General features: G+C 47.0%; 1 protein-coding gene across 1 annotated transcript; it reads right to left on the bottom strand.

Moving 5' to 3' along the window:
- Nucleotides 1-8,500: 8,500 nt before the first annotated feature.
- On the bottom strand, nt 8,501-9,486 carry LOC108159339. The gene is made up of 2 exons (XM_017292537.2): nt 9,380-9,486; nt 8,501-9,278 (listed from the first exon to the last, which is right to left on the bottom strand). The coding sequence occupies exon 2, from the start codon at nt 9,270-9,272 to the stop codon at nt 8,859-8,861; it is 414 nt and encodes a 137-aa protein (XP_017148026.2). The 5' UTR covers nt 9,273-9,278; nt 9,380-9,486; the 3' UTR covers nt 8,501-8,858.
- Between the last annotated feature and the right edge of the window lie 1,602 nt (nt 9,487-11,088).

Genomic DNA, 11,088 nt, shown 5'->3' with positions numbered 1-11,088 from the left:
ACGGAGAGAGAAAAATAAAACACACACCAAGGAAACGAACGACTCGCACAGCTTTCACTGACTTTTCTGCTGTTCTTTATATTAAAATTTATGCCCGGTGGCGCTTGGATGAAAGTTGCACGCTTTTTTTCTTTTAACAGCAAGAGTTAAGTCCATCCTCCAGTAAGTGTTTTGCAAAAGGAATACAGGGAGCAGAAGCCTAATGCAATTCCGCACATTTATTCGCACCTCGTCGCAGGGAAACAGACCCCACCTAGCCGTGCAACGTACCAACTATGAAAACCTCTGACATGCAACAGAATTTATAATAGCATAGGACTCCCACTCCACACAGCTGATGCCAGCCTGGCGGTGGCACGAAAGGCTGTGTCGAAGGCCTCCATACCCTGGAGCACAGATTTTGCTGGAAGAGCACTGATAAATCTCCGATTTCGACGATATATAGTGCCTGCACGCTGACATACACTCACTGAAATTTTGCGTGCCCAAGTTATAGGCGGCGGGGTGTCGCTAAGTGGGCGTGTCGTGGCGCTTGGCCCGGGCATCGTTTAATGGCTTTGGCTGCAAAAGTGCGTGTCTCGATTTCTACATAATTAAACTTCGCCAGCACTTGCCACACACCGATGGGGCTGGGGCAGGTGCAGGACCACCAACACCACTTCCGGTGTGCACCGGTTCAAGCGCAGCTTTGGACACGGCCACTGCTGCTGGACAACTTTGCCGCCAAAGTTTGTAGTCCACGTGCTGGCAGGGGGTGGCAGATAGAGGGCCAGGTCGGCCGCCAAGCGACAAAAGTGTCGGTAGGATCTATAGATCCCTTGCAGGAGAGTTATACCGCCATGAGTTAGGATCGTAGCAAATTTTTTTGGGATTATTTCGAGCAGTTCTAAATTTGGCAATAACGAGCCGCACTTGAAGGCCATACAAATTGCATTTGCCCAGAAGGAGCACAGGCAGGCTGGGGCAGGGCGGAGGGCTGGCTGCGGCACACAAGTTGTTTCCGTTCGAGCCGCCTGCAGGCCGCAGGATGCAGGCACAAGTTCGGCAAACTTGAGGGATACTGCTACAAAATTAAAGGCACGAGTGCAAGTGCCCTCAAAAAAGGAGAAGAACTGCAAACTTGATGTCCCCAAAAACGGTCCTACAGTGCCTGCCAAATGTGCGTGCCCTGTCAACATAATTCAGCGGCTGATTGAACATAGCCCGGCCCCGCCCCGACTAATCCGAGGCTCCTCTTTTGTCTCGGAAACTGCTAGTTTTAAAATCAAATGCCTCATTTGTGGGGCTGCCGGAGGGAGGCGAGCCGAAGTCAGGCCGCAAAGATTAATTGGTTATGGCTGTGGCCCCCTGCCCCGGCCGGGCTCCTGCCGAGGATATCCTGCCAGCTTGTCCTGTGTCGGCTGTGGAATTTTCAGCGCAGCACTAAAGGTGCAAAGGAATTTAATTAAATGCTCTCCTCCATTCTGGCATTGCGAAAGTTTTACAGCATTGCAGCCGGCTCCGGCTCGGAGGCCCGGCTCCGGCTCCGAGGCTTCGGTCCTGGCGGAGGACAATGCCGACTGTTTGTCAGGCAGGCATTTCGACGGCCTGGGCTGCCCCACGAGTGCAGCTCAATAAACTAAACAAATTTGCATAGTTCCGGGCCACTAACAAGGCATGAAAAGGTCCTTGAAAAGAAGGGCCCTGCCCTGCCACAGAAGCAGCTCTTTATTGCATATTACATTGAGAACATAATAATACACTTCTCAAGAAAATCCACGACCTGAAAGTATGCCGATTATCCCTTTAACAGTGGAGCAGCCCCAAACGCTTTGCCCTCGCAGAGCATCCATCATAATCGAATGGAATGGAAACCAAGTGCCCGAAACTCTTTCCATCGCTGCCGCATCGATTGTTGCATCTCCATTTCCATCTGCCCCGTGCCACATCCAGCCAGAGCGGAACGTTTTAAAGAGTTCATAATCCGAAATGTACACAAGCCCATACGACGAACGAGAGCTGGGAGAGCTGGGAGAGCCGACCAGGAGCTAGTAAAACAAACTGATCAATGGGCTATAATACGACGGACGGTGAGGACTTGCCCACGACTGGGGCGGGAGGGGGAGACACCCATGCCCAGACACACACGGAGGACAGATGGCATGAAAAATTATTTACTGCAAGAAAAATCGCATGCAACATGCAGACGAGATGACAGCAGTGGGGCTTTTCACCCAGTGCTGCTCGCGTGAGTGCCAGGGCTGCCCATTGCCAGTCCCCAATCCCCAAGCAACAGCTGCTGATCGTGTCACGCGGCCACCACCCACCACAGACACGGACAGAGCGGCAGGTCCTCAGGGCCAGCACGATGAACAGCCGCATGATGAAGTTGCCAACGATGATGTTGGGTGGAAGGAGCCAAAGAAGACCGAAGGCCCATTCCGTTGATGTTGATGATGATGATGGTGCCCCTGCCGATGACGATGACGATGACGATGAGGATGTGGATGACTGTGCAGGCGACACAATAATGCCGCCATTAATCTTCTGGCACGACTGATTTGTTTGACTTACTGCTCACGGCGACAGCCAGCAGCAGCAGCAGCAGGAGGAGGAGAACGAAGAGCGGAGACTGGGACCTGTATAGCAGACGGATTGGTGATGGCCGAGACAGCTTTTGGCCAGCTTAAAGCAGCCATTGGCCAACGCACATTGCAAAATTATTTTTGTAAATCATTTGTCCCACTTTGAGTTCGTTATATAAGGCATACAAATCCCCCAGTTGTCGCCGCTTCGGGGCCATCAACACTCAGACGGACTTTGCAGTCCCCAGGCCTGTTTTGACAGTTGTCGCCAGAGTCGTCGGAGCGCGAGGCATTCATAATTTTTGTCTTGTTAATGAATGGTTTTTGCAAAGTCTACGGCGCTGAAAGACCGAGAGTGATAGCAGGCGACTTGAAACGACGGCTGCCCCTTGCTGCGGGATCATTATATCACATTTGCAATGCCTGCCGCCCCTCCGCCCCCGATGAACTATCACTCAGTGCCCACAATCATTCAGTTTCTTTTGGTCTCCGAAATGGACTTGTTCCAACTATCCGATTGGCTCCCTCCAGCAAAAGCAAAAGCAAAATGCGAATTGCGAAAAGTGAAGCCAAAAGCCGCAATCCCCGGTCCCCAGTCCCCAGTCCCCGGTTCTGTTACCAACGACGACCACAAATTACTCTCCACTTGAGTGCGAAAATTGCACTGGAAAAGTGCAGTCAAGTGGAAAGCATTTCGCCCTGACAGCTCTCTTTGGTTTCTGATGCCGAAGTCAAATGGAAATGCTAATGAGAGCAAGTTAATCGTCTCCAAATCGGGTTTCAAGATGGGTCTTTGAAGAACAGAGAACCCGAGTGGGTCAAGCCGTTACACGAAAGAGTGATAATATTTCCTGGGTATTGTGCAAGGAGCTTTGATTAGAAAAACGCCCCCTTATTTATGGGCATAAAACAATGAAACCTGGATTGATGGTACTGACAATTTTGTATATAATTTTTTTAATATTTTTATTATTTTCATTCGAGGAAGATACAGCCGTCCGTTTGAGCTGAGTCGCGGCTTAGCTGATTGTCTTTGACCAGGAAGCAAATGTTAAAGCCAAAGCCAGACTAGGCCCGCGCCGCGCCTTTGGCATTTTATCAAGCCAAAAATCATACAAAATTTGACAGAAAATTACACGACTTAAGGCCGCCCACTTTGGCAGCCAGACGGGAGAGAGCAAAATCCAGAGAAGGAAATGCGAAAAGCGAAAAGCAAGCTTCAATCCCGGGCTCGAAATTAGTCAAAATTTGACTCGGGCTTAGACAAATGGCCGGCGCGAATTCCCCTATTGGAAAAGACTAGTCTCTGGCCATAATTATGAGTAATTTATTTAATGATGATTTGCATTGCGAACTGAAAAAGTAAAAAACTTGTTTGCATTTGCTGTGGCCTGGTGGCCGGTGGCCTGTGGCCGCTCCTTGATAATTGCAGTTCATTTGCAGTTTTGTGGGTCGCTTGATATATGACCAAAAAATGCTATTTTTTCCAACCTCCTGGCTATGTATATGTTTGTTTATGGCATTCATCAATTAAGGGTAATGCCCGACCGCCGGCCAAGACGGCCAGATTGCCAAATGACTGTAAAACATACAACTATTAACGATCGGAAAGTCAAAAGACCAAAAGTGCCAAGACACGCGTAGACAAAGCGCCACAGACTGTGGCACAAGGCAGAGGAGGCAGGTGCAGGGGCTTGGGTAAGGGTTAATTGGCTGTTGCAGTGCCCATAACTTGGTTAAATACCAAAACAGAGAATTGCGCAACCAATATACAAATCAATCCTCAATGGTTTCTCGATACAAAAAAAATACACGAAGGAACCACCTAATCCGGGCACCGCCCCAAAACACAATTGCAATCCCAAAAATAGGAATATCGAAAAATGTTGGAATAAAGAATTGTTGCAATCAGCCAAGTGCAACATCGGATGTGCCTTTGTGGCAGAAAACAGATTTTCGGCCTTAACTTTTGGTTTCTGGCTATTTCGGGGGCGTTGCTTCTTTGTTTGCAACAAATTGAACATTTTCATTCGATTTTCATCTGGGACCAGGGGCGGGGCAACGCACACACACGCACACGCACATGTCTGGTGGGGCAAGGACGAGGAGGCCTCGGCCTGTTCCTGGTCCTGGGCACATTCAATTGTAATGCCCAGGAGAGTGATTCAATTGAATTTGTTTGTTTTAGTGTACGGTTCATTTATTTGCCAAAGCGAATGAATAACAGCCGTTGCCATGCCTCGGACCCGTGCCACAGATATGTACACGTAAGAGCATAGCCACATAGCCCCAACTCCAAGGATTTCTGTGTGTCATTTGAACTTTGTCGAACTTCCGGTCAAATGGCGAGGGCCTCCCACTACCCACTCCCCTTTCATGGCATATGCCGTGTGTTGTTCAAGTATGTATTCAGGTGTGCCCCCCCACCCCCCCCCCCCCCCGCTCTCCCATCCCTTGTCTGTGGCAGAAAGTTTCCTGCTCGCGCCACCTCCCTGGGGATCTCTTAAGATTTCATTGTGTAAATTTACTTCGGCATTCCTTGGGTCCTGAAATGCCAAAGAAACCTCAAGAAAGAACCCTTTGGTTACCCCCTGCTAAGCCAAGCAAAAAAGGACTTTAAGGGCCAGCATACCCGTACAATCAGCGGTTACGGGGTATACGAAGAGCTTTGAATTCAAATCGCGAACTGCTTAAAAATTGAACAACAAATGAAATTCCCATAGGTGCCAGAAGTTTTCACTGTCTGCTGCAGGCATTTAAATGGTCCTTCCTTCGTCCGTCCAACGCAACGAGGAAAATCTCTTCTTGGGAAAGTTTTCCGCGCTCATTACGCTGCTCTTTTCACCTGCTTTTGTGTCTGCATCTGCGAGCGGGCTACATTTAATGTCATGTTTGTAAGTTTCTAGACGATGCCAACATGTTACTGCCGCCCCCGCCTTGCCCCGCCCCACCTATCTACTATAATGTTACGGCTACGGGCTGGTTAAATCTTGTTGGCAATGCAGCCTCAGCAGGAAAGGGAATCGGGGTTAGTGCACTATACTGCGCTCTGGGCTCAGCTCGCCGGATGGGGTCGGGGTCTTTTCTATCCCTATACTTCCTGGTTCTCGCCATATTATAAAAATTTAAGTGCACTGACACAGAATCTACTTTGATCAAAAAAAAAAAAAAACAAATGTAATCAATCCCCGGTCGGCATAGATGGCAAGAAGGAATCCGGTAGTCGCGTATTTAATTTAGTGATCCTAGGTGTAGGAGATCACTAGTTCCTCTATACCCTCCCTACCTTCGGCAATGCGTGGAACGATGTTGGCATGGCCCATAACGTAACTACCGCTGCATTACTACACTCGATGCATCATTGGCATTATGTACATAGACAGAATTGTTGTTATTTATTCCAAATTCATGTTAATTCAAAATAGTTCTATTAATCAAGATTCAAATGATTCATATATAACAAAAGGTTCATTAACTTAAGAATATAAAATACAATTCATAGCAAAACTGAGCCTTTTTACTCTCGAAGGTCAACATTTCCATTCAATACGAAATTAATGATCATTACCAAATTCAAACACTTTCCTTGACGAGCTCGTTGGGCCAATGAACTGCTTCGGTAGCTGTGGAACAATATTAATTATATACAAATAGTAAAGAATTAAAGAATGATATTTTGGACGACATTGCCAGAGTGAATCAATGCTTAACATTGAGTTGATTAGGAAAGGACTTAAGACATATGATAAAGAAATTAATTCTATAGGAAAGATATTCCTTAATATAACTGTATGTTTATATGATTTTACATTTAAAGTCAAATTTAATTGCAGTGCAAACACAAGAATGCAAGCAAAAGAAAAGAACAAGACAAAGCAAAGAGAATGTCGATGATCAAATTAATGCACGTTTATATGTGTGTGCATACGCACGCATATGTCCGAATTCTCTTCGAACGAAAGCTCGCTCTTGGCGTGTGAGTTATCACGCTCTCCCTTTCATTACGCTGCACCGCTGCTATACCCTGCTATTTCGCGGGTATGTCCGTACTCACGAATCGATGATCACATGTTGTCCACGACACAGGTCACCCTAGATTCCGATTCCTGATCTTGTATTCACATCTTCTGCACAATTTTAGCTGACATAAATTTCCACTTTAATTCCTAGGCGTTGTCGATTCCGCATCAAGGATGTTGAGTTGCATCTCGCAAGATACGCTTAGAGGGCATTCAAAAGTCGATACAGATCGTCCGTACAACGGAAACGCTGGTAATTCGAAGCGGCCAAAAATGAGACACTGGAGGTTGCGTGGGGGGTTAGGCGTGAGAGCGCCAAAGCACGGCAGACCTCCAGTGACCAAGAGATTCTGTAATAGATTCGGAATTCAGTGAATGTACCAAACCTGCTTTCCTCTATAATCACCTTCTTTTTCTCTACGTAGCACTTTGCACTTTCACCACACAATATAGCTTGATTTTGCTTTTTAGTCGATTCTCCGCCGACTTGCAGTTATGTAATTTGGTATGTATTATGTAATACAGGGACACGTGAACTTCCACTAGAGTTTGGCACTATTGGCACAGGCACAATCAAAGTGTTTTGGGAGAAAAATGGAATTGATCCGCGTGTTCACCGTCGCTGTCGGCTTAAGCGGCATAGACGAGCTTTAACGGGACCCTTCCATGGAATTCGGTCTCGAGAGTCGAAAAAGAACATTCGAGCAATTAAAGCTCCATATTCGAAGTAGCTGTTTTTAAAGCCTTGGTGTCCGTACTAATCAAGTTGGCGCGTGATTTGAATATGCTTTATATCTGGGAAATTATTAGGGAATTTAATCTGGGTTTGCTTCACTGGCCACTACACTACCCGGTGCCACCTTTTGGGGCAGGCCCAGAGCAAGATTCGAGCTGCTTTAAGACGAATTCCTGGTTTAATTGTGGCTGAACACATTTCCATAGCCACCAATTAATTATAGAGGATTCATAAACAATTCCCCGCACAGACACATGAACAGGGCACATGGGGAAGGAAGCTTATGACAATGACAATCGGATTAAAGGCAGGGCTGGGGAGAGGGAGAGGCAGAGGCAAAAAGGATTGCAATTTTCTTGTTATCTCCGCTAATAATGTTGATCTGATTAGCCGATCCCGGCCCGGGGCCTCTACTTAACAAATCATAGAACCCCCCCCCTCCCCCCCACACCCTTACACAATGTGTTTCAAAAGTTGGCATTGGAAGTAATTAAATTAAAATTGAATTCAGAGAGAGAGAAAGAGAGAGGGGTAGGGGGAGGGGGAGAACGAAACTTTTTTAATCCAACGCTCATTTGTTGTTTAATCAGCGACTGTATTGTTGGTTTTTTGTGCGTTGAGCACAGCGGGTTGTGGGGCTCCCAGGGGGAGGGGCCATTAAAACTTTAAGCGAAAAACTTTGCTGCGTAAGAGATTTTAATTTTAATCAGACGAAATATGCTGCACGGAAACAGTCCATCAGTAAAACTATTTAATTAAATAATTTAAAAAAATGACTACACCTGTAAAGCTATGCCACCTCCTAATGCCACTCGTCCATAGATGCATGGATATGTAAATGTGTATCTTTGCAAATTGCTCTGCGCTATCGATGAAATACCAGAGCGGCAAATGAAGCCATAGAATGGAGTCGGGGGACAACTCTTGCCATCTCCAAACCAGATCCAGATCCAGCTCTAATCGTCTAATTGGCTTTCATGTTGCGCCCTTCGCCAAATGAGTCACGATTAAAACCAAACCACCGCGAAAGTACACGTACACGAGGGGGAGCGTTGGAGGCAGGGTGCGTGCATACCCGCGGCAGGCAATGGCTAAGGGGTATGGCGGCAGCGAAAGCGAAATTGTTATTGCAACATGCAACTGCAACAACAGCAACAGCCACGATGTGGCTTGCTCTTTGCTTGTCTTTCAATAAATGGTTTATATGTATTGATGCAGATTGATGTGGGATACATCTTGTCATTCGAGGAGGCTTTAACATCATCGTGTTTGATTCACAATTAATTTCGATTGCCAGAATTATGACTAACAATTTGTGTTGGCCTTGAGGGTGGCGATGTGTGTGTCCTCCTGCTTATCCATCCCCCTTGGAACGCGCAAGCATTACAATTATCTTTGGTGTGTGCGTGTGGGTTCTCAGTGTCCGTTTGTATCCCTTTTTTCGTGTGTGGGGGGGTGGGTAACTAAACCATTAAGTGTGCGGTGTGTGTGTGTGTGTAGTTAGTGTTGCATTTGTGTCCTCATCCTGTGGCCACCCATTTAGAAGCCAATGGGCGACAACTCTAGTGGTCGATCGGGTCCCAGACCCTCTTCACGCTGCTGCAGTTCCTGATCCTGCAGTAGCAAGCCATCGATGGCAGTTCCGTCCTGGAACAGCTTTAGCACCTCATCGGTTGTCTGCGAGGCGTCACCAGCGGCATCGGCGGCATCCTCGTCGTCGGCTGCGGCGGCGGCGGCGGCGGCGGCAGACTTGCGACCCCGCAAACTCTTGAATATGCCCATTTCACGTAGCTTGGCCCACATGGCGGTTGTGGTGTAGGCGGTGGCAGCGGCCACCGTCAGCCAAGGGCTGGCCATCATCAGGGCGGCTCCGGCCGTGGTCGTGCCCTTTGCCGATCCAGATCCGGCTCCATCGCCTCCCTCGCCTCCACCGGGTGATTCTTCAGAAGACATGTTAAACTAAAGAAAGGAATCAAAAAATAATTATTAGAATTATTTTTAATCTTGTTTTTAATTTTTTTTTTTAATATTTGTATTTTCATTATTTTTTTTTTACTTACAAGTTTTGTTGCTCTTGCTTAGACCTTAAATACTTGTATTGTTCTGTTGTTCACAGTTCGGCTGCTATCAGTGGAATGAAAATTCTGGGCTGGAGACCCGAGGGGACGTTGGGATTCGATTTAAAGGCCTGCTATATTCGTCCCAAAAACTGAGAAAGCAGTCAAGTACGATGGGGCAAATCGGTTTCAAGCGAACCCAGATGCCAGGCTCCATTTCTGGCCCACTGTGCAGGGGAAAAGGCCAACTCAGTTTCAGAAAATTATTGAAAATTAGTAGAGATGAAGGCAAAGGCAAGGCACACACACACACACATACTTCCACCACGTCTTCTTTGAATGCCACCGTTCGAGTACGAGAGGCGTCAGCTAGAGGATGAGCTAGCCACCAGCATTAGCGTCGGAGGGATCGTGCCGCACATGGTAGCGAATCCCAAGGCGTGGGATGCCACCACTAGGTTCGCCGCCACTATAATGCGGGAACTACGGAGAGCGGAGAGGGAAAGGAAAGTGTCGGAGGAGTAAGGAGGAACGGCTGTGCGAAGCAATGCTTTGCGGCCGTACCGCATAGCTACGCCCCATTACCCCACCAACAAACCACAGTCCCAGACCCCCACAACTAGTTGCTAACCCTACATAAGAACTAGTATTAAAGCATAATAAAAGTAATAGAATACAAAAAAAACGAGGGGGAACGTTGTGAGTTGCTGCGGACACCGCAACTCTACGGTTATACCCGATACTAAGTCAGTATGGCTCTCCTCCGGCAGACGCCGCTAATATTAAACGACACGACAAAGAGTGCGTGCGAGAGAGACAGAAAATCAGTCTGAGCGTGACGTCGGGCGCTGCGTAGCCACTGCAAATTGATTTGTTCCTTTTGGCTATAAAAATGATGTGATCTGATCCAGATTCAGCAATCTGATATATATGATCATTATCTATGATTCTGCGTTTTTAGTTTTCTCGAATGTGCAATATTGTGGATGCAACAGATTTTCGTCTTTTGTGGGGGCGGAAGGGGGTGGGGCGAAATTTTGAGATATACGTTTTATAGTGAGATCTAACAGGAGTGCGGATATTAAATTTCGTTACTCTAGCCTTAATAGTCTCTGAGATTTGTGAATATCCCCAGATTTTCATCCTTTGCGGGGGCGGAAGGGGGTGTGGCGAGATTTTGAAACAAACTCGTCTCGGTCCGATATATTAGGAGTGTGGATACCAAATTTGGTTGCTCTAGCTTTTGTAGTCTCTGAGATCTAGGCGCTAATGTTTTACTCTAAGCAAAGCCGCCTATGCTACGTGTGTGTTAGAGAGAGACAGGGCAAGAAAAAATGAAATTGTTTTCTTGATGCTGGCTATAATAATAATACGATCCAATTCAGATTCAGCAGTCTTAAAGATATGGTCATTCTCTACAATTCTACGTTTTTGGTTTTCTCATATCTTTAGAATTGTGGATGCCACAGATTTTCGTCCTTTGTGGGGGAGGAAGTGGGCGGGGCGAAGTTTTGAAATATTTTTGTAGCAGTGACATATCACAGAAGTCTGGATCCAAAACATCGTTGCTCTCGCTTTTATAGTCTTTGAGCACTAGGCGCTGAAGGGGACGTACAGACGGACAGACGGACGGACGGACAGACAGACAGGGCTCAATCGACTCGGCTATTGATGCTGATCAAGAATATATATACTTTATGGGGTCGGAAACG

This window comes from Drosophila miranda (assembly GCF_003369915.1).
Source record: "Drosophila miranda strain MSH22 chromosome Y unlocalized genomic scaffold, D.miranda_PacBio2.1 Contig_Y2_pilon, whole genome shotgun sequence".
Taxonomy (NCBI): Eukaryota; Metazoa; Arthropoda; class Insecta; order Diptera; family Drosophilidae; genus Drosophila; species Drosophila miranda.
This window is presented reverse-complemented; position numbering and strand designations above follow the sequence as displayed.

What these genes read in the sequence shown, in the direction of transcription:
- LOC108159339 (XM_017292537.2), bottom strand. Translation starts at nt 9,272, where the DNA reads ATGTCTTCTGAAGAATCACCCGGTGGAGGCGAGGGAGGCGATGGAGCC.